General features: G+C 43.3%; 1 protein-coding gene and 1 non-coding gene across 4 annotated transcripts; one reads left to right on the forward strand and one right to left on the reverse strand.

Annotated features, from left to right (window-relative positions):
• The first annotated feature begins 8377 nt into the window (after positions 1 to 8377).
• TRNAF-GAA (transfer RNA phenylalanine (anticodon GAA)) lies at positions 8378 to 8450 on the forward strand. Its single transcript has one exon. It is a non-coding gene; the product is annotated as a tRNA-Phe (tRNA).
• A 1080-nt stretch (positions 8451 to 9530) lies between these two features.
• LOC142776669 (uncharacterized) lies at positions 9531 to 21231 on the reverse strand. 3 transcript variants are annotated; one of them, XM_075880726.1, is made up of 5 exons: positions 20530 to 21231; positions 15493 to 15547; positions 13262 to 13350; positions 9942 to 10101; positions 9531 to 9844 (listed from the first exon to the last, which is right to left on the reverse strand). In XM_075880726.1, exons 1-5 carry the CDS (start codon positions 20674 to 20676, stop codon positions 9582 to 9584), a joined length of 714 nt encoding a protein of 237 aa, XP_075736841.1. In that variant the 5' UTR covers positions 20677 to 21231; the 3' UTR covers positions 9531 to 9581. The 3 variants fall into 3 exon arrangements, with proteins under 3 accessions (XP_075736841.1, XP_075736840.1, XP_075736842.1); XM_075880725.1 differs by having other exon boundaries at positions 13124 to 13350; positions 20530 to 21225; XM_075880727.1 differs by having other exon boundaries at positions 13124 to 13350; positions 15493 to 15555; positions 20530 to 20668.
• Between the last annotated feature and the right edge of the window lie 457 nt (positions 21232 to 21688).

Below are 21688 nucleotides of genomic sequence, written 5' to 3' on the forward strand. Positions count from 1 at the left end.
CATCGTACAGTCGCCTCTTCCTTTTTCGAATGTGCTGATGTTTTCTCGTAAACCAAGGGTTATTTTTATCGTTAGAAATTGTGATAAGCAGAACATGCATAGATATTCATTTGGTGAGCTTGTCTCTAAAAATAACTCAGGTACTTTCTTTAGACCTGTTAAGAAAGTGGCGCATCAAGATGTTATCGTAAAAGACTTGCAGCTCGGCAATAATGCAATGGTAATTAGCTCAGTTGTAGTCTCGAATCTGTTTTCTTTGTACACCCATGAGAGGAAGCGGAATGTTAATGGTGACTTGAAGTAATTTATGGTCGCTCAGTCCATCCAAGTAAAATATGCTGCTCACTGTATCAGGGGCTGTCGTAAAGATGAGGTGTAGTGTATTGGGACAACGGGTAGGTTGGGTAACTACTTGAAATAGGTTAAAATCTAAAGTCAGGTCAATGAGGCTACATGAAACAGTACATGAAGATGACAGCAGTGCCCAGTCAATCTGCGGAAAATTAAAGTCACCGAAGAGAAAAGTGACATCTGCGTGGAAGAGCTCAAGTGATCTCGTAATGCTTTCCCGCAGCTTGTCCGAGAAGGAGTGATCGGAGTTCGGTGCTCGGTGACACATGGCTATCAATAATTTGGTGGAAGATGTAAAACAGGCCGTCCATATGGTTTCCAGGTCTGAATTTGTATTATTAGGAAATGATGTTAGCAATTTTTAGTGCCAAGCAGAACGCCCCCCCCCTCTCGCATATGGGTTCAATCGTGCCTGTATATTTTAAATAAGCTGGAGTCTGAAAGAACTTCGTAGTCGCAGATGTCTGGGTGTAGCCACGTTTCAGTAAAAGCGATGATATCGGAACCACTGTCTTCGAAAAAGATGAAGTTTCAGCACACTTAGATAGTATATTTCGAATGTTAGTGAATAATATTGACAAAGGGGAAGAGATGATGACAGGTTTTGTCTATTTTAACATACGCGCACGTTCACTGCACATGAGCTATTGATGAAACTGCATAATGATATAAGTCGCCACATAGTAAATATAAGTTTTAAAGTCCTCGCGGAGTTTTTCATGTGACAACTTGTACTTTTTTTCTGCAATTTTGCGAAATTTATCAGTTTTGCCCTGGCTTTGCGGGTTGCAGGCGAGAAGTCTTCGCATATCGCAAAATTTGTTCCCTTAAGTTTAGGTTCCGATGAGAATATGAGTGCTTTGTTCTTGAAATAGGTCAGTTTGGTTTTTCAGGGGTATAATTTCCTAAGCAGTGAACTCGCTCAAACTGAATGCTATTGTCATCTGCAATTCTTCCGAGCAGATTTTAACTATTTTGTGTTCAGACAATGCCCAGTCTTCACCCGTCTCATGTTCTATGCGTAAAAATAGAAGATTCGAGCGGCGCATCCTATTTTCTACATCATCACATCTTGACGCAATAGCAGTCAGTTGATCGAAGACGCAAATGGTTTCGTCATTTTTGCTTTCCTCTGCAGTGCTACGCGAGGCAACAGCGGCTTACAAGCTCGCCATTTTGCCACTAAGTATTTGAACACGGTTTTCGTAGGCTTCCTGCTTTTCTTTGACGCTTTTTACCTCTTCTAGCAAAGAACTCAGTGCTTCCTCATGTTGTCGGATTGTTTCTTGCACCGCGGCAAAAACGTCAGCCTCGCTTTTTCACATTGCACCAGGGTTTGACTTGACATCGCCAGCAAGCAAGAGCAAAAGGTTACACAAAAAGAAAGAAAGCCAGCTAAAAAAACATGCGTTCGCTTCAATATGCCTTCAAGACCACGTGGAAACAACACCGCAAGAAGACAGCAGTTGCTACTCTTATTAAAGCCGCGCTGTTTGCGTAACTGACCTGAAACATCGAGTGGCATGAAGGCATCTTGTCTGTTGCGATGTCGTGCCCGAAGTGTATGTAAGCTTGTTGGGTGCTTTTTATACTGTGCACCGGCCGCCTCGAACACAGTTGTCGTAGATCCAGGTTTTACCAGACGGGTGGGTAGGCTTCTTCCAGGACTGGCGCATGCTGCGTCGAATTCGGCGCAGTCGGTGGCAAGCACATTGACAGCAGATGATCTGGATCGATGAGCCATGACCAGATAGTCCAGGTGATAGCGGCCTGAAACATCAAGCGGCATGAAGACATCTTGTCTGGTGCGATGTCGTGCCAGACAAGATCAAACACGTGTGTTCTCCTGCATAACTGTTTCACTCATGAGATGTCTTGCGAAACTCTTTCATACCTCAGATTTAACAAAGTGCTTTTGATGCTGAAACCCGGGATCCAACCAGGGACCTTAAGATGTTTAGTCCAACGCTCTGCCATCATAGCTATTTCGGCGGATGGTGGAGATTGAAAGCAGGACTAAACAGTTGTAGCGTTTCGGTAAAAATGTCTTATTATAGCTGTTGCGCATAATTACATTTTATTCTCGCTGTTCCGTTGTCATTTGCAACGCCTGCTTCCGTGATGCATTCTGAATTAACATTTTTTATCAAGCTTGTGTACTAACCTGCATAATTTTTTTCACTCATGAGATGTATTGCAAAACTATTGTACACCTATATATTTAAAAAAATTGCTGCGGATGCCGAAAGCTGGGATCGAACAAGGGACCGTTAGATGTTCATTCTGACCTTCTCCCAACTGAGCTATTTCGGCATATGGGAGAAGAGAAAAAGCGGGATTAGGGACTTGTTGCGTTTCGCTAAAACGCATTATTATAGCAGTTGCACTTTATAAATTTCCTTGTCGCTGTTCCGGTGCGTTTTGCAACGCTTGCTGCCATGATGCATTATGAATTACCATTTGATTACGAAGCATGTGTGTTCACCTGCATAAATGTTTCACTTTTGAGATGTCTTGCAAAATTCTTGCATACCTACAGAGTTAACGAAGTGCTTTAGATACCGAAACCCAGGACCGAACCAGGGACCTTTAGATGTTCAGTCTAACTCTCTCCCTGCAAAGCTATTTCGGCAATTGAAGGAGAGTGAAAGCTGGACTGAACATATGTTGCGTTTCGGTAAAATGTCTCTTTATAGCTTGTGCGCATTATTACATTTTATTCTCGCTGTTCCGTTGTCAATTGCAACGCCTGCTGTCGTGATGCATTCTGAATTTGCATTTATTTATCAAACATGTGTGTTCACCTGCGTAACCGTTTGACTCGTTAGAATTATTGCAAAATACTTGTATACCGACAGATTTAACAAAAAGTGCTTTGGACGAAGAAACCTGAGATCGAGCCAAGGACTTTTACGTGTTCATTCAACGTTCTCCCTACCGAATCTTCAGTCTAGTCAAGCATCTCGTCTCACTAAAGTTAAATCAAATAAAGGCAATTTGTCAGAAACCGATACCGCGTTTGCCTAAATTAAACGGAGACTCTTCAAGATTGAGGAAGAATGCTCTTTATTAAACAACGTTAAAACTGAGGTTCAAACTGCCCCAACCCTTGCAGAAAACAACGCGTCAGTCCTTGCCAGTTTAGTTGCAAGAATTAATGATTCCGACGACAGGGCACAGCAATCAAATCTGTTATTTTTTGTGTAGCCGACAACTCAAATGAGAATTGCGCGCAGTCACATTGTGCGATAACTGATCTTTGCAATATAAACCTGAAACTTGATGTGGCACATAAAGACATCCAGCGTGCACTGAGACTTGGGAAATTTGTTCCCGGAAACAACAGGCCTGTGATTGTTAAATTTCTCCACTTTAAAGTTAAAGACTCTATCCTAACCAACGCCAATCGCCTCAAAGATACGCTCTTCAGTATCTCCGAAGGCTATTCCCCAAACACTCGCTGAGACCGTAAAAATCTGCAACAGTTTGCCAAATCCCAATTAAGTCCTTCAAGCTTTGCCACGACAAGCTTGTGATCGGGAACACAATGTATGTATTCGACAGCAGCTCTCAAAGTGTCATTCCTGCGGGATGTAGCCACCAATCATAACTAAGGAACTTCCGAATGCTACTTGCTTGTCATGTTTTTATACTAATATCCTTAGTGTTAAGCCGAAGTGTGACTGACTTCGCAACCTTATTGATACCATGGAATGTAATCTTGTCGCCCTTACCAAAACCTGGCATAATACTGACATACACTGTAAACGAAAACAAGCCAAGATGGGAGTAATTGACTTGTTTTCTAGCGCACGCCCAGATGGGGTTTTTAAAAACTCCGTCCATAGGGAGTAAAAATTTACTTCCTCTAGGAGGGCTTTTTAAAGGAATGAGGAGAGTTTTTGTTTGCATCCATCGGGGAGTTTTTTGGGGCAGCTATAGGAGTATACATTTACATCCATCAAGGAGGTTTCTCAGGCAGCTATGCGAGTAAATGTTTACTTCCATCGGGGAGGTTTTTCGGGCAGCTGTGGGAGTTTATATTTACTTCCATAGAGGAGGTTTTTCAGGCAGCTATGGGAGTTTATATTTACATCCATCAGAGAGGTTTCTCAGGCAGCAATGGAAGTTTATATTTACATCAATCAGAGAGGTTTCTCGGGCAGCTATGGGAGTTTATATTTACTTCCGTCAGAGAGGTTTCTCAGGCAGCTATGGGAGTTTACATTTACATCCATGAGAGAGGTTTCTCAGGCAGCTATGAGAGTTTAAATTTACATCTATCAGAGAGATTTTTCAGGCAACTTTGGGAATTTATATTTACTTCCATCGAGGAGGTTTCTCGTGCAGCTATGGGAGTAAATGTTTACATTCATCGGGGAGGTTTCGCAGGCAGTTATGGGAGTATATTTTTGCATCCATCGGGGAGGTTCTGCAAGCATGCAGCCATGAGGGTATATGTTTAGATCCATCAGGGAAGTTTCGCAGGGAACCATGAAACTTTTTGTATGTATAACTGAGGTTATGAAGGATAATCTGTGAGTATTTGTTAGCATACATGAAATATAAGCAGCTTTCAGAATCTTTACTTGATTTTTATGCGTGGCAATGCACAAAAGGTTTGCCATATAGAAATTCAAACGAAAGCAAGTATTTATTAATTTGTGAAATGAAATTTATTTCAAATATATTGCACACACTTATTGCACATTGAAGAAAAAATTAACCGAAATGGTAATAACAGTGGCACTTCTGAAGACGGAGTTACGAAAGACAATGTTGTTGACTAGTAGAGGTCGCAACCTTGGAAACTTTGTTCCTTAGCATTCAAGAATAAAAATCAAAAAATTTTCTAACAATACACCAATCAGAAACTCTAACTACGAAATACTTAAAAGAAACTGCCCATATAAACAAGGTATATGAAGAATAACTTTTATAGAATAATTGTTCATAATCATGCTGCAAGCCAATTTTGTCACTCCGAACACTCATTGCATTGCAGAAGTGTTTTGTCGGACTAGTTGGTAAAACATGGTAAAAGGTTAAAACAGCGCGAACTACAACTTATGACGAAGAAATAACCGACAGGACCAGTGCTGCATTAAATGCATTAACAATTGATGCAGCTACAATTGAGCATTACTCCCATTTACAGCATTGCAGCAAGACAGTGAAAGCCTCAATGGCACAGAAGATATTGCATTACATAAATAAGTGAATAAGCAATGAAACCCGAAAAGCTCGTTAGGCACAGCGAAAGGTAGTTTCATTGTATAAAATACCTTGGTGATACATTGGCTGGTAGCTTGATCATAAATGATTTCCCATAACTTCATCCCTTTACATTGCAATAAACTAGACACACTTAACTTTATCAATTGAAAGCAATTTTTACAGAAACTAGGGCATTAAAGAATAGCTTTTTCCTGAAAACTATAGCAAACTGGAATCAGCTTCAACACACTAAAGGAACCCGGTCAAAGGCGACATTTTATGACTGGGTCATGCCACCCATACCACAACAACCAGCCGCAGCAAAGAAAAGCTGACATCTTCAACCCTAAAAGCATACATGTAACTACATAGAACATGCCGGACTCATGTGCATGTTCATAAATGTCTCTGCAAGTGTCAGATGAATTGCCATCTAGTGCTGATCCGTAGTTTGGTTTTGACAGTCGAATAAAGTAGATGCAGAGTGAAGCACCACAAGGTATCAAGAAGGTCGAGTACCTTGCAGTCATAAAACTCTTTTCAAAGGAAGATTGACCAATTGAAATGGACTGAAGCTTTGTAAATGTTTAGTAGCAAATTCACCTTTATACTCCACAAACAAGAAGAGGCTGCTGCGTTTAAGCAGAGAAGAGAGAGCATTGAAGACAACCCGAGAAAAGGGCGCCCAAAAAGTGCAAAAACTTCTGAATTGATTGATCATATGCACAATGGTTTTGGCAGACAGGAGAGTGAAGTGCCAAATTTCCGAGGCTGTTGGCATCTCCGCGGAATACGTGTCACATCTTGCAAAATGAACTGCACATGGACAAGCTCTGTGCAATATGGGTGCCGTGCATCCTTACTCCTGAGCAAGAACGCAACCTCCAAAGCAAGAACGCAAAGCATGCTATAGCAATGTCATAGCATGCTTTGGAGTTGTGTAACAAAAATCCAGCGGTTGTTTTGCAGATTTATACTAATGGATGAAAGTTGCATTGACCCTTCTATACCCGAATCAATAATCAATGCAATGGACTGACGCTGTGTCTTCTGTACTAAAAGACGTAAGTTTCCTTCGCAAGATAGGTGATGACCTTCATATTTTGAGGCGCTTAAGACAGTCCGCTAGGGGATTATCTTCAAAATGGGTAAACCATACCTGGAGAGAATTCTGGCCTTCTAGCTCAATTGCATCAGAAAGTTCGTGAGAAAACATCGGATTTGCAGAACAAGAAAATGATTTTTCATCAAGACGATGCATTGGCACACAAACGGCATCTTGCGATGGCTGAATTGCTTGATTCAAAGAAGGAATTATTGAAGCATAACCCTATTCTTCTGCCTTGGCCCCTTCAGACTACCATCTGTTCCCAAAACTCAAAATCTTTTTTGGTTAGCATTACCACCTGGGGTTCTTTGACGTGCACCCAAATCTGAGCACACGGGCCTACAACATTTCCGCCTACATTGAATATGCAGCCGCCGCAGCTGGGATTCGAACCCGCGACCTGCGGGTCAGCAGCATAGTACTTTAGCCTCTAGACAACCGCGGTGGGGCGACACTTAGGAGTTACTCTACCGACCCGATGGGCTTGTAAAAAATCGCTGAAAACCGTATCAGGGTCCCTTTAAGGCTTTTTTCTTCTTTTTTTGTCTGTCTTTTGAGAGAATTGGTTGGTTTGTTGACTTGCCCATATTTGTTTATTTATTTCAACATACTACAAGCCAACTTGGCCTAAGCATAACACTTATATGTAGACAACGGAACTTTAGGCACAAAAAAGAATGTTTTAGGTGCCTAAAATAGTCCCTAAAAACTTCCATTTAGGCATAAGGCTATAACAACTATCGTTTAGGCTTATATAGGTACAATGTATGTTTGCTTCAGTAGCGTGTTCAGGACAACTATTCAACTTCTAACAAACACAGCAGACAAATTCGGTGCTTTGGGAAAGCTAAATTCGCCCCGCCACGGTGGTCTAGTGGTTAAGGTACTCGGCTGCTGACCCGCAGGTCGCGGGTTCAAATCCCGGCTACGGCGGCTGCATTTCCGATGGAGGCGGAAATGTTGTAGGCCCGTGTGCTCAGATTTGGGTGCACGTTAAAGGACCCCAGGTGGTCGAAATTTCCGGAGTCCTCCACTACGGCGTCTCTCATAATCATATGGTGGTTTAGGGACGTTAAACCCCACATATCAATCAATCTAATGGTCCTTGGCTCGATCTCAGATTGCGGCATCCTTACCACTTTTTTGTTAAATTTGTTGGTACAAAAGAATTTCGTAATACATCACACGAGGGAAACAGCCATGCAGGTGAGCGCCCATGCTTGCTAAAGAAATGCTAATTCCTAATGCATCGCGGCAGAAGGTGTTGCAAAATGTAACAGAATAAGGAGAATAAAGTGTAATAATGCGGAACAGCTGTAATAAGACATTTTAGCAAAACACATCAACCGACTAGTCCTGGTTTCAATATCCTCCAATCTGCCGAAAGAGCTATGTTAGGAGAGCGTTAGTGGGAAGATCGAAAGGTGCCTGATTTGATCCCGGGTTTTAGCATCCAAAGCACTTTTTTTCAATTTTGTCAGTACACAATTTTCGGCAATACATCTCATAAGTTAAACAATTATGCAGGTCAACACACATGCTTGATAAATAATAGCTAATTCATAATGCTTTGCGGCAGAAAGCGTTGCAAAAGGTAACAGAACAAAGAGAAGGAAAAGTAATATTGCGCAACAGCTAGAATAAGACACTTTTACCGAAACACAACAACTGTTAAGTCCTGGTTTCACTCTCCTCCTATCTGCCGAAGTAGCTATAATAGGAGAGCATTAGACTGAAGATCTGAAGGTCCTTGGTTCGATCCCGGGTTTCGGCATCGAGAGAATTTTGTTTGTTATGTGTGTATACAAGAATTTTGGCAAAGTATCTCCTGAGTGAAACACTTATGCAGGTGAACGCAGATGCTTGATAAAGAAATGCGGATCTAGAATGCATCGCGGAAGCAGGCATTGGAAAATGCAACGGAACAGCGATAATTAAATAAATAAATGCGCAACCGCTATCCCAGGCAGCACGCCGCCGTTGGACCAATCTTGGACCAACATCGGCTAACATCGGCACCGACGTCGGGCCGACGTCGGAAGTGCAACTTCTTCCAATGTCGGGCCGACGTTCAAGCCAATGATGGGCCGACGTTTTGCCGATGTTTTAGCCAGTATGCAACCAACATTGGGCCGACGAAGGCCCATCGTATTGCCGACAAAGCTGCCAATGTTCGGCCAACATCGGGCCATATTTCAGCCAATCACATGCCATTTTTACGCCGATGTTTGCTGCACGACGAATATTGGCTACGGATGTACGACCGACATTGGACCAATCCAGGGCCAGATTGCAGCCAATCGAATGCCGTTATTACACCGATGTTTCCTGCACGACGAATATTGGCTACTGATTGGCTTGCCATTATGTAACCATTATTAGTAGGGAATTTTTCTTACCGAAAGATTTAAACAATATGCCTCGATGACCCGCTCTTGTAGCTTTGCAGCCCTGTATACTTGGGGCAACAGAAAATTGAATGCCGAGAACTGAAAGCAGTTACTCGATCTATTTCATCTTTTATACCTCATTCCCTTTGCTAACACTAGAAGTGTAGTTTATTTTTTTACCAATTTATCTTTTGCAATAGCGAGTGCTTTATTTGGTACTGGTATTTGGTACAGCAGATCGAAAAAAGTCGTTAGGAAGTAAATGCTGAAAGCGTATGTCCCCCACTTGCAATCCCCACATATGTCCCCCACATGGTAATCGATAATATTCATAGTTTAGAGCATTTTTTTGTAACTAAAACATGGTGATGGTGCTTCCGAATCAGCATAAGCTAGCCGAACACTGCACCACCGACAGTCTGCAGACTATTTATTCTTTGTCTTTTTTATTTATTTAATACAACAAAAAATGTATACATTGAAAAATATATATACACAACTAAAAAAGGCCCGCTCTACTGCAGGTCAGGTTGCGTTGGGGACACAGTGACAGTGGTGCTGTCAAGACCCTGGCTGCTGTGGCTGGGCAGAAAGCCAGCTGCCGCGAGCAGCCGATAATCTGCACTCTGAGAGTGGGGATCATCGGGCTGCTCCACAACAAATGTTTCTCTGAAGCGCCGCTTCCTGCCCCCACAGCGATCACCAGACCCTGGTAGCCACCTCTTAATAAAGTTGAGGGCCTCCGCCTGGGCGCACCCTGCTTTTTGGCAGATGACATCTGCATACAAGAACAGAAATACCATAGTACACATGAAGCACTGCAGTACAGAGAATACACAAGGGTACACACACACAAAACAATGAACAAGTCTAACCTGTCACTAATCTACAGAGCCTCAGGTTCACAAAGGCCCTTTTCCCTTTTCTGCCATGAAGGCTGTACAGCACTTGCACGTCATGTGCCAATACAGCCTTCATGGCATTCACACCAATTTCTCGGAGGCCACGTCCCCCAATCTGCAGGAGGTGCTTGCGCTGTAAAAAAATGCAAGAAGCATAGATGGAGTAAACGCAACAGCACATCGAAATGTTTTCATGATAAAAATCTGCAAGAAGAGGACACTGAAAACAACAACTTGAATATTTGGGCATCATAACATTTCATTGTTTTTTTACGCTAACTTCAACTCACTTGACCTAAAATGGTTTCCACATCAGCCCTCTCACACTCAGTGTGAGAACCTTTCAGAGTCCTTCTCTGAATGCAGTTTCGCTGTTATGAAATCAAATACAACACTGTTATAACCCTTAATAAATATTGATTCTAGCTATGAAATAGTATAATTACTTTGCACAGTGCTCAAATTCCTATACACGTTTCTTCGAGGTTACAATGTCTTTGCCTGAATGTTGACCAGGAGTAGCTTCTACACGTGAAAAACGATAAAATATGTGGAATTCAAAAAGAAGCTTGGACATGTTTTTAATCAAATGCATTGTAAGCAGAGCACAACAAGATAAATGAACATGATCAAGGCGTACTAAAAGGCAACCTTAGAGCGACCAAATCTTGGTCATAGATGAAACTGATAGAAAAATAAAGGTCGCACTAGATGGTCGCACCATTTGCTGTTTATATTTTTCTGTGATAGCCAACAAAGAGGCATGTCGCTATAGAAATCTCATCACAATAAACAAAGGTGCATTTTTCTTCACACTGCGAAATTGGGTGCATGTTAGATTTTTAAAAAAGTAAGAAATCGGCTAACACAAGGCAGGGTGAACTGTAGCTCAAAGTAGAGGGAGCCGCAGCGGACACGAAATAGGGTGATAAATTAACAAAATTACTGAATGTCTGTTTTAAGCAGGCTATTGCTAGTCACTGCCCATCAAACACACGATGCCGCCTACATCGTCTGCTAGCTTAGGACAGTTCACTCGGACTTCACAGACTATAGTAAATACAGTCAAATCTCATTAATTCCAACACACTTAATTCGAACTGACGCTGTGCTCCTATCAAAGCTATACCGCGCTCCGAAAATGCTCTCAGCACCCCGCCCAATCCTGCGGTGGCACTTCAGACACCTCATCGCTGTGCTTGAAGAAGAAAATGAAGAAAAGGAAAGAAAAGACTGCGGTGGAATGTTTGCCAAATGCCAATCTGCGACATTCCTGTGCCACGCTTCGGCTTTTTCCGTCCCTGCCACGTAGAGACCCTTCTCCACTTAACACTGCGCATGAAGAGGAAGAGGGGAGAAAAAGCTGTCGCAGAGAGTTGGCTCTCTCATGCCAATCTGCAATGCGCCGGTGTCACGCTTCCCTGTTTTCCGTCCCTGCTATGTAGAGACTCTTCTCCTTTCAACACCGCGCATGAAGAGAGAAAAAAAAAAGCTGCCGCGGAGTGCTTCTCTCTCGAATGCCGATCTGCTTTTCTCCAGGTGGAGACGCTCCTCCATTCTCATCATGCGCTGGCCACGCTCCGGCTGCAGCGCAGATGGTAACAGTGGAAACACAGTTGTCTTCGAAGAGTGTCAGCACTGGACATTGCCGCGCGCAACTTCTTTTGCCAGGAGAATACTGAAGCCGAAGTACAAATGCTTTGCAAACTGCACGCAAAACTTGTTGACTCGTTGCAAGGCCAACGTGTACAGACATGTATTGACTACTCTAATTAATGATCGATGTCCTGTAATTTGTGAATAAAACTCCATGCACATGCATTACTGCATGGTGAGCCCTCCGCTCGTTTACCGTATTTACTCTATTCTACCGCGCCCTCGATTGTAACGCGCACCCAATTTCCACGACAAAAAAAAAAAAAACTAAGACATCGGTTGCAACGCGCACCCTTTTTTCTCGTTGGCCCGCTTGATCACACCACTCGCGAAAACGACTCTTTTTGAGAGCGTCTTCCGTTTAAATATGAAGTACGGGGGAAGCTTATGCCTATCTGACGTGCAACAGAGCATTGCTGTCACTCTAGTTTTACCGTGGCCCGATGTCAGTACACAAACTTGCTTCGCCCCCTTCTCCTAGACGGTTGTGGTGCCAGGCATGTCGAAGTAAAGAGGCGTGTGATCGGCATTCCCGATTTGCCAAAGCAGGTAGCCGTTGTTGTGCCGCAAGTTTAGGAGGAACCTCTGAAGACTCTGAAGCTTTTCTTCGTACTCCTCCGGCAACTTCCGGCATATGCCCGTTCGCCTTCGGAGGGAAAAGCCTTTTCTCTTCATAAAGTTCGTTAGCCAGCACCTGCTCGCTTTAAAATGGCTCTGCATTAGCCCTTTTTCTAAGGCTAACTGCATAGCCTGCACTTGGAGCAGTTCTGTCGTCACGGGCCGCTGTGCCGCTCACTGCTTAATCACATACTCGCCGAGCAGCTCTTCAATTTGTGGAAACCGACCCTGCTGTGGTCCACTGAAGCCTTTGCGTGAATCTTTGCTGTCGACAATTTTCTGCTTTTGTTTCCGCCAGTACCACACGCACGTTTCGGGAACTTCGAATGACCGCGATGCGGCCCGATTTCTGTCCGTTCCGGCACACGCGACGACTTTTCTTTTAGAAGCAGCATTGTGGTGCACTCGTCGAGTTTTTGGAGTCGGCCCTACCATGCCGTCGATGCTAATGTACTACAAGATGACGAACTCCTCAGCACACGTATGAAGTGCCGCGCATGGGAAACACATAGGCAGAAATGACCGACGCGCCATGTCGACGCACGTAGGGGGCGGCCATTTTGTAAGTGGCGATGGCAATAGAACGACCATATTCATTTTTTTTGTCGTACTCGATTCTAACGCACATGCGATTTATGAACTCTCTTAACCGGAAAAAAGGTGCGTGTTAGATTCAAGTAATTACGGTAACTCATTATTTTGAACTTCTTTTAATTTGAACAAATTTTCTGGCCTCTTTGAGTACGAATTATTCATATTCAACTGTAGTACAGTGGCTCATGAGATAACCTGACTAGTTTGTTTCCCGAAACACAGTATCTTAAAGCAGTACTAAATTTCTGCATGTTACATAGGCATATTAAAAATCAAGAAATATATACCAAAGCCACAGCCACAGCTTTACTCTGCACAGCTGCCTCTGCTGCCTCCACTTCTCCAATTGTACCAGCAGGCAGCCGGGGAAGGTCAGAGGGGCGCTGTGCTGGCTGGGCGTGCTGAGGCACGGACAAGAGCCGTACCTCGTGCTTCAGCTGTCGCACCTCCTGCAGAACCTCTCTTTGTTGCTGCCGGATGCCAAGTTGGATCTGCAGGATCCGTAGCAATAGAGCTGAAACATACAAGAGTACATACCATATTTACTCGCACAATTTGCATCCTCACATAATTTGCTCACCAGTATAATTAGCCAGCCTGCTTTACTACAAGAAACTTTTTGCTCGCATACTTTGCCCTCCCCAACCAGCCCGAGCCACCTTGCCAGCACACACACAGACACATTTGACTTCATGATGCTCTGGTCAGGCACATCTCTTGTCGAGCAGGCGAGTGCAGTCTTACACAAAATGGACTGAGTGCAAGGTCCTTTCTTCCATGAACTTTTATGCTTTCCCTAGAATATCGAACTTGAAAACCGAAACCTGTTTATGTGTAGTCCGAAATGCCTAAAGGTTTGCCTCCTATCTTCCCACCTCTTCCACGGCAAGAATGTATTCCCGAGACACAGCACAGATGTTGAACGCGTGCAAGGACCTGTCACATCAACTAGATGAGGCAGGTGTTCACACTCTTTTTTTTTTTCGGTTTCGCCATCTGGCCATTGCATTTTTACCATTCCTTGTGATAGGCTACAATAATTATATACGAGGCAGATTGCTGTTATAAAGCTTACCGAAGAAAACTGAAACCGTGCTACCGCTAAGCACATCAGCGTGGAGTTCTTCGACATGCAATATTCGGTATGGGAGCCAGCAGAAGAGTGCGTTGAATAAGACTTAGCATAGAAGCTTGGGTGTGTTGGTTAGATATCGGAGGGAACACAACGCAATAGAAGACTGGGACAAGGAATGGACACACACACACATGAAGGGCGACACACACAGCACTGTGTTGGCATCGCGCTTCCTTGTCTGCATCTTACTTTACGTTGGGTTCCCGACAATTATTGGAGAGTACTTATGTTCTCTGGTATAACCCTGTCATGGGAACTGGTTTTTGTGCGCACTGTTCGGAAGAACTTCAAGAAAATGGGGGCATTTGAACAGGCTTAGCAAACAAATGACCATCCGCTTTGAGACAGCTGTGACAGCGCCTGCAACATATATTCCCAGTTGAGCTTTTAGGCCAGCGATTCATACTAGCTTCGCACATGACCGGATTGACAAAACAAGTACACATAATACGCGAGTATATACCGCATTTGACTCTGTAGCTTTGATGAACCAGGCAGATACACAAATTTATCCAAAACTCCATTGATTCTGTTGCAAAATTATTCAACAAACAAATTGCGATGTTATCCATGTTACTATACGATTGTGGCACTTTACCATTGCAGCTTTCCAGGAGGCACACATAGTGCAGCACCACTCGCAGTTAATTGTATGCAGTAGGTTGCTCTCAGCAATTGACTGCATGCAATGGTGAACATCTTGCATGCTTGCACCGCTGTTTCAGCATGCTGGCTGCTTCCCATACGGCTATCAATTGATGTTCACAAAATTGGGAAGATGAAGAAAGACTACACAGTGCCCTCTGGCCACCCTATACTCCAAACCTCCAGCCAACAAACAAACAAAAGAAACAGAAGTATGCAAATGAATATTATTCCTAATGCAGCTGGAATGGAGTGTAGTTTTCACCAATTCTGTGTGTTAAGTCAATATGGGGTGAGTTAACTCCATCAAGTAGCTTTTCTCATAACAGTGTTCACTCTATTGTAACACAAGGAGTGACTTCATAGCATCTAGAAGGAAAAATAGAATCTTCAGTATTTGATAGAAATGTGAGGCTCTACCTTAAAACAACAATAATCTGGAAAAAGAACTCATTACATTCGAAAAAAAAAGGTAGCACAGTTGATCCCCTTTACAAGAGACACTGATGTAACAGACAAACGGGGATAAGAGGCACCAGTGTGCAGGCTGACATTTGGCCCATCATGCATCAGGCACTCCGTAGATGCGCCTGTGCAGCCGGAAGCCCTGCAGTCAAGCATGCTGAGCAAGACTGTTGACCACTGTACAATGACACATTGCCACAAAATTTCAAAACTTCATTTCACAGACTTCTGCAAAAGCTTCTTACACTCTTGCATAATTTTTGCACAAGCTTCTCTCATTCTTGCGTGATTTTCGTCAGAACATATAAGTGTTGGAAGTTGTATGTCCCCAAAAACTTGCACAATACAAATAGCATACATTAAAGTCTATCACTTAATACGTGCATAGTGTAACAATGAAAGGAAACTCACGCATGGTTTGCTCCGAGCCTTCCACGTGCGATGCCTCCTTGAGCCTTGGAGAGCACTGTACAGCTAGAGCAAAGTAGCATCAATCCAGTGTTAATGGCAGGTTAACAAGACAACAAAACTAACCCCCATATTCATAAACGCTCCCCGACTCGACTTTCACCCTTCACTTGACAAAGTTGAGCACTGTGCCGCTGCTCGTTTGAAAGCCACGCTGCGCTACTCGAGAATCACAGCAGATTATTGCTGACATGCAGCAATTTTCTCTGCTTAGAGACGGCGCTCCCATCAGCCATCTCAAGTGAAGGTGAAGCGTTGAGTGGAGGGACGTTCTAGAATACGGGGGTAAGATTGGTTGCATGAACACTACAATAGACACACTTAATTTTTACACTTCATCTATATTGTACAGCTACACACATTCTGCATCCTTATAATGCAACATATACATACAGGCTTATAAAGTAAACACTGTAGGCTGCTCAAATAACACCTACACAAAAAATTACCCAAAAGTGGCCATGCGCAAAGTACTTTTATTTGAAACTCACAAAACTTTTGTGGTGATGGAGAATAAATAAGACAGGTTACGCTTGGAGGCACATGAGACCTTCGCAGCTTTCATAAAGTACAAAAAACAATATGGTATGTATGTGTGTATGTACGCATGAAGCTTCAGCCTTTACATACGGTTTCTTGAAAGAATCGACTATGAATTTTATGGCACCTGTGTCCTTCAGCGCAATTGAAAGCCTGCTGATCAGTGTGTGCAATTGTGGAATAGTTACATGGAAAATGGCGTGAAACACCTAAAATCAAATTTTTCTAGCTAGGAAATATGCAGCTGTGTATACACAACACACGCTGCAAACAGTGGGAGGTGACCACAAGAGTGATTTGAGTGTAAGCAACAGTATTCCGCATTCATGCACCCCGCCATTTTCAACTGTTGCCCAAAAGCAGCACCACTTCAGCGTGCTACTTTTTTTTTTTACATCATAAACAGCACCGAATACAGCGAGGATGAAAACAACATATGCAAATAAATTTTGAGCATTATTTATGGTGCACATGATTGATTGATTGATATGTGGGGTTTAACGTCCCAAAACCACTATATGATTATGATAGACACCGTAGTGGAGGGCTCCGGAAATTTAGACCACCTGGGGTTCTTTAACGTGCACCTAAATCTGAGCACACGGGCCTACAACATTCCCGCCTCCATCGGAAATGCAGCCGCCGCAGCCGGGATTCGAACCAGCGCCCTGCGGGTCAGCAGCCGAGTACCTTAGCCACTAGACCACCGCGGCGGGGATGGTGCGCATGAAAAAAAAAATAGCCTTTGTACAACGACGAATGCATAATTTGCCTTCACGGACCTTCTGTTAGGCTGCACCACATACAGATTTTTTGTGGCTTTCAGAAGAGATTTGAAAAAAAAATAATAACCGTGTTTACTCTCGTCATGAGCGCACTCACTAAGTCACCCTCATTTCAGTCGCCAAAATTTTGAATTTTTTTTTCTTCCACATATTAAACACACACCTTACGTTCATCCGCTGAAGTCCCACAGGCTCCCCCCCCCCCCTTGCCGCCTTCGCTCGCTGCCACGTGCCATTTTATTTTTGTTTCTATTTGTTCACGGAACGTCCCCTGTCTTTTTTAATTATCTCTTGTAACATGTGTGGCATTATCTTGTTCCCGAAGTGCCACAGGTGCTCTGCTATGTAGATGCACCATTAAACTAGTATTTTTGATCAACTGTGCATTTCTGATGTTTACCTTGCAATTACGTAAAACTGGCATGTTTCTTGATCTACGATACACATGTGGCTTGTCTCACTTTGAAGGAAAAGTTAGCATACAATGGTGTAAATGCTTAGAATTTGAAATATTAAGGCAGCAGCACACCGGAGATGATCATATGGTAAAGAAACAAGTGCTGCCTTATCCGTCAATAAATTTTGCGAGCTAAAAAAAGTACAAAAGCACAGCGAGGCTATGATGTGGTTCAACCTGTGGATTCGCTTCATTTATCACGCCATATGATGAAGCTTCCTTTGGTAAAACTGCTCAGATAAAAAAAAAAGTTTGCTGTCCAATACAGCATCTATACAAAGTGTGCACATGCATCTCGCAGCGCCTTTTCGTCACTTCCGAAATGCGCCACCAACATGCCCAGGCACCAACCGAATCTATTGCCTACAACTGCCATGTTGTCTCCTCGTGCTTGCGCCCGTTTAGTTTTGCCTCACGATGCAAGTTTGAGAAATTATGACCTGCTAGTGAGGCAAGTTGATTTAGTAGTCCACGCAGAGGGAGCAGGGCTTAGGGTGTTCCTTCGCTGAAAGTTATAACCTAAAATTGAGAACGCACATTCCGATTTTCCTAAAAGTACCAGCGTATTTGGCTGGTGCAGATTAACAAAAGCTACTTGAAGAAACTTTGCAATATTTGCATCTTCAGGTGCAACTTCATTACGGGTAAGTGCCATAGCCAAGTATTTACCTGCAAACAGATATAGCTTACCAAGATACTGTACATAGAAACTTGTCCGCAGTTAAAATCATGATGGCGAGGAAGGCGGTTAAAATCGTGATGGTGATCGCGGAGATTTGGTATTGCATTGAAACAAACTATAAAGAATGGGAAACAATATTAGTTCACTTTGAAGTATAGCCAATCGGTTCAAGTTGGGCGTCAGGATTTTTTTTTATTAGTCAATTATTTCTATACACGGTCTCTATCATGTTCAGTGACTCCACTGTACATTAGCGTACAACAAAAACAAAATACAAAGTGAAAAGTGTGTTAAAGCATACGCGAAAAATAAAGTGATGACTGGCATTACTGCGGCACACACCACGCAAAGTCGCTATCTGGCTTGTATAATATTTTCCTCGACTATTTCCACAAATTGCAATCAAAGAGGCTCAAGCTCAACATCAGCACTGTTTAAAACACTTGGGGGGGGGGGGCATTGCTACTTTGGTGGCTTAGGCCGTGACAATATATTCATAATATTATATCTCTTGTAAACTTGCCTAGCTCTGCACGACTAGTTTTCGATAGGAGCAGCTGCGCTTCGCACATCCACTCCTAAAATTGCGGCTCGAGAGATTTTGAGCTTTCACTTGTTTTTGGGCCAGGCAATTTGTAGTGAAAGCAAGATAATAGGCCCTCATAGGTTGTGGCGGGCAGCCGGTGTACGCCGTGGCTGGTATATGCGGGCAGCCGGTGTACGCCGTGGCTGGTATATGTGTCGCACATCTTGATTATCTGGTCTTGTATCGAGTGAACGAGCGAGGCCTTCCTCATCCAATGAGCTCGTTAAAGTAAGACAACAAAAAAACACAATGCTTCTACATCGTTCACAGCAACAGATGACGAGCCCCCAACAAACCGCACTGCAGCACGTGAACTGCCGTAGGTACCCAGGGAGTTACCCGGGCATGGCGGGAGAGGGCGACAACGGCAGAAGTGACATCACAAGAACACTATGTATAAAGGGGACATTTAAAGACTTTTTTCCCATTTTTGAACTTCGTGCACTGTTCTGTCACAATTTATAGCTCAGAATAGTTGTATTTTGAAAAGGGCACTAATTTATAAGCCCAATGGTTCAAGGATGGGTGCATTTAGGGGGCCCATTCTACGTTTTACTTATGCCCTTCAAGAACATGCTTACAGGGCCAAAGTCCTGTTTCAGAAAGATCACGCTAGTGCGTGGCCAGCAGTCCGTCAAGCATTAGTGCTGGTGAGATTTGGAAATGCAGCGCATGAGCATCCTCATCTGCTACTTCTCTGCTCATGCTCTCGGGGCTTACTTGCGAGGCACGGTCCTTCGCACTTTTCATTTTCACACTGTAAATCAACTGATACCAACTCTGCCTTCCATTATTTAATAAACCAATATTTCATGGTCATGAGGACGAGCTTAAAATGTTTGCTACATCAGACCTGAACAGCATTTTGAGTCATCGAAACTTGCTAGTTGCAGCGAGCATTATGCAAAAAATATGATGTGCTTTACGGTGACAACTTGCAAAACACTGCAGCAACGATTAAAATCATGCATTTTTTGTGCTCACAGGAAATCCCTGAAGCAGGAGGCACTGGGCTAGATAAATTGCACAGCTAAAATACGGATGCGCTTTCCAATGCTGTGATGCGTACATGCGGAGAAATGGCAGACAAAACTGGGCGCACCCCGATTCTATGCGCATGCGTCCCATTCACAAGCCTCGCTGCCAGTTAGCACCACATGGCTCACTGTCCATGAGCTCGCTTGTTTCCTGTAACAGTGGACCATACGGTACACCTATTTAAAAATGAGGATAGAATGTATATAATGCAGCATCTGATGAAGCCATGATGATGTGTTGCTGATGAAATCTGGAACTCTAGTTAGTACCCTTATTGTTAACCAGCCGACCGACTAGCAAAAAGATTTGCGACTGAAATGATGGCATCTACACCTGCCCTTAAAGGGACACTGAACAAAGTTTTTGCCGCCGAGATTTTCAGCCAAAGCAAAAGATTGGGCCATGAAATTCATAGACAATAATAATTTCATGCAGAAACTACGAAAACATACTGAATTTAATGAGCCTTTTACAAAATGCCGCGTCTAGCTCTTAGACACGGCGTTTTCTAAAAGGTCGCGACATTTATTTTTCAAGTTGTTTTTTTTTGTTATTCAAGACAAATCTACGGTGCATTGTTCACAGAAAACAAAATTGCCTCGGTAAGATTTCTTTGCGAGCAGCTTACTAATTTTAAGGCAGGCGCGTTGATTCGTGAACTGAAGGATGCGAGTGATCAATCTTGCCTGCTAGTGGCTAGGCGACAAAGGCTTTACCTCATGTCCTGGTGTAGCTAAGTCACGCAAATGGAGCAGAAATGTGCATTATCATTCATTTCACCTAAATATCACACGTATGTGACTTATTGCCGGTGACAGGTAATCAGGATGAAGTCGACAAGTTGCAAATCTGAACAAGAATTCACTCGAATGAAAAACCAACCTATACTCACGTGCACGGTGAAGTCGAACACGTCGTCCGTCAATGTTGTCGCTGATGCCCGAAGGAAAAGAGAAGAGGACAAGCGACGGGGTCGTCTCTTTCTATAAAGTCGGCGGAACTGCCAGAACGGCCAACACAAAAGGCATCGGGTTGACATTCCTCCATCTGGGCATCAGTCGCTCCACCCGGGCATGCAGCTGCTACTGGTTCTGCTATTATCCTCTTCCCCGTGCTTCTTCCCGGCATTGCAGTGTTGCTGCCATACTCGCGAACCTTTTTAAATTAAAGCACGCAATCATGTGTTATCGTGCGCCATACTAAACTTAAAAACAGTGCGCCGGTACATGAGATCACGAAGCGCGGTCCACGCCATCACAAGAGCAATTAGAGAAATGAAACAAAGAAAACAAAAATGTATAAAATATTTTGTCTCAATACGATCCGCAATCCAGTTTCCTGCAGCGGCTTTTGGCTCTGTATGGACGGCCAAGCCAGTGCCAAGCCAAGCTTGCGTCCCTGATCAGCTGTTTGTTTCCATCGAGAGTTCAACAGTGAACTGGCAATTTGTTTAGATGATATTGCTAAAGGGCTTGAAATTAAATATTTCTCTACGTACTACTGCTGTACTTTTCCTCTCTGTTTCCTGATCACAGTGATGAGATTGAGGAGATTACAATTTAGAAAACAGCAAGTGCAGCTCAAGCATTGCTAGTATCGCTGTTTCGGTAATAAAATGTTACAAAGAGTTTGCCCCGCGACCTGCTTGCCGTGTTCGAGCACCCAGTAGAAATTTACGGGGCCGCGTTTGAAAGAGTTGAATAAAATTGCAATATTACGAAAGAAAGGCTCCGAAGCAACATCGCATTTTATCAGGCCTACACCTCCCACACCTAGACGAGTAAAACTCGTCGATGTTGTCTTGCAAAGCTGTGTATATATTTAAAACACATTCTTTAGCCCACGATGAATTGTTCTCTCGTGTGGCTTCTCCATTTGGTACTGTCATGTTAACTTAAAAAGGCAACTTTCCATATTTAGTCTCTTTAAATGTTGCAAAAGCTTGACACGTGGTGTGTATGCCATACTGATAATTCTCCTCGTAACCTGGGTCCGCCTCTTTAAACAGCGTCGCATTTTATTGTTCGCAATTGTGTTTGTTTTATACTGTA

The sequence above is a fragment of the Rhipicephalus microplus genome, chromosome X (assembly GCF_043290135.1).
Source record: "Rhipicephalus microplus isolate Deutch F79 chromosome X, USDA_Rmic, whole genome shotgun sequence".
NCBI classification, from domain to species: Eukaryota; Metazoa; Arthropoda; class Arachnida; order Ixodida; family Ixodidae; genus Rhipicephalus; species Rhipicephalus microplus.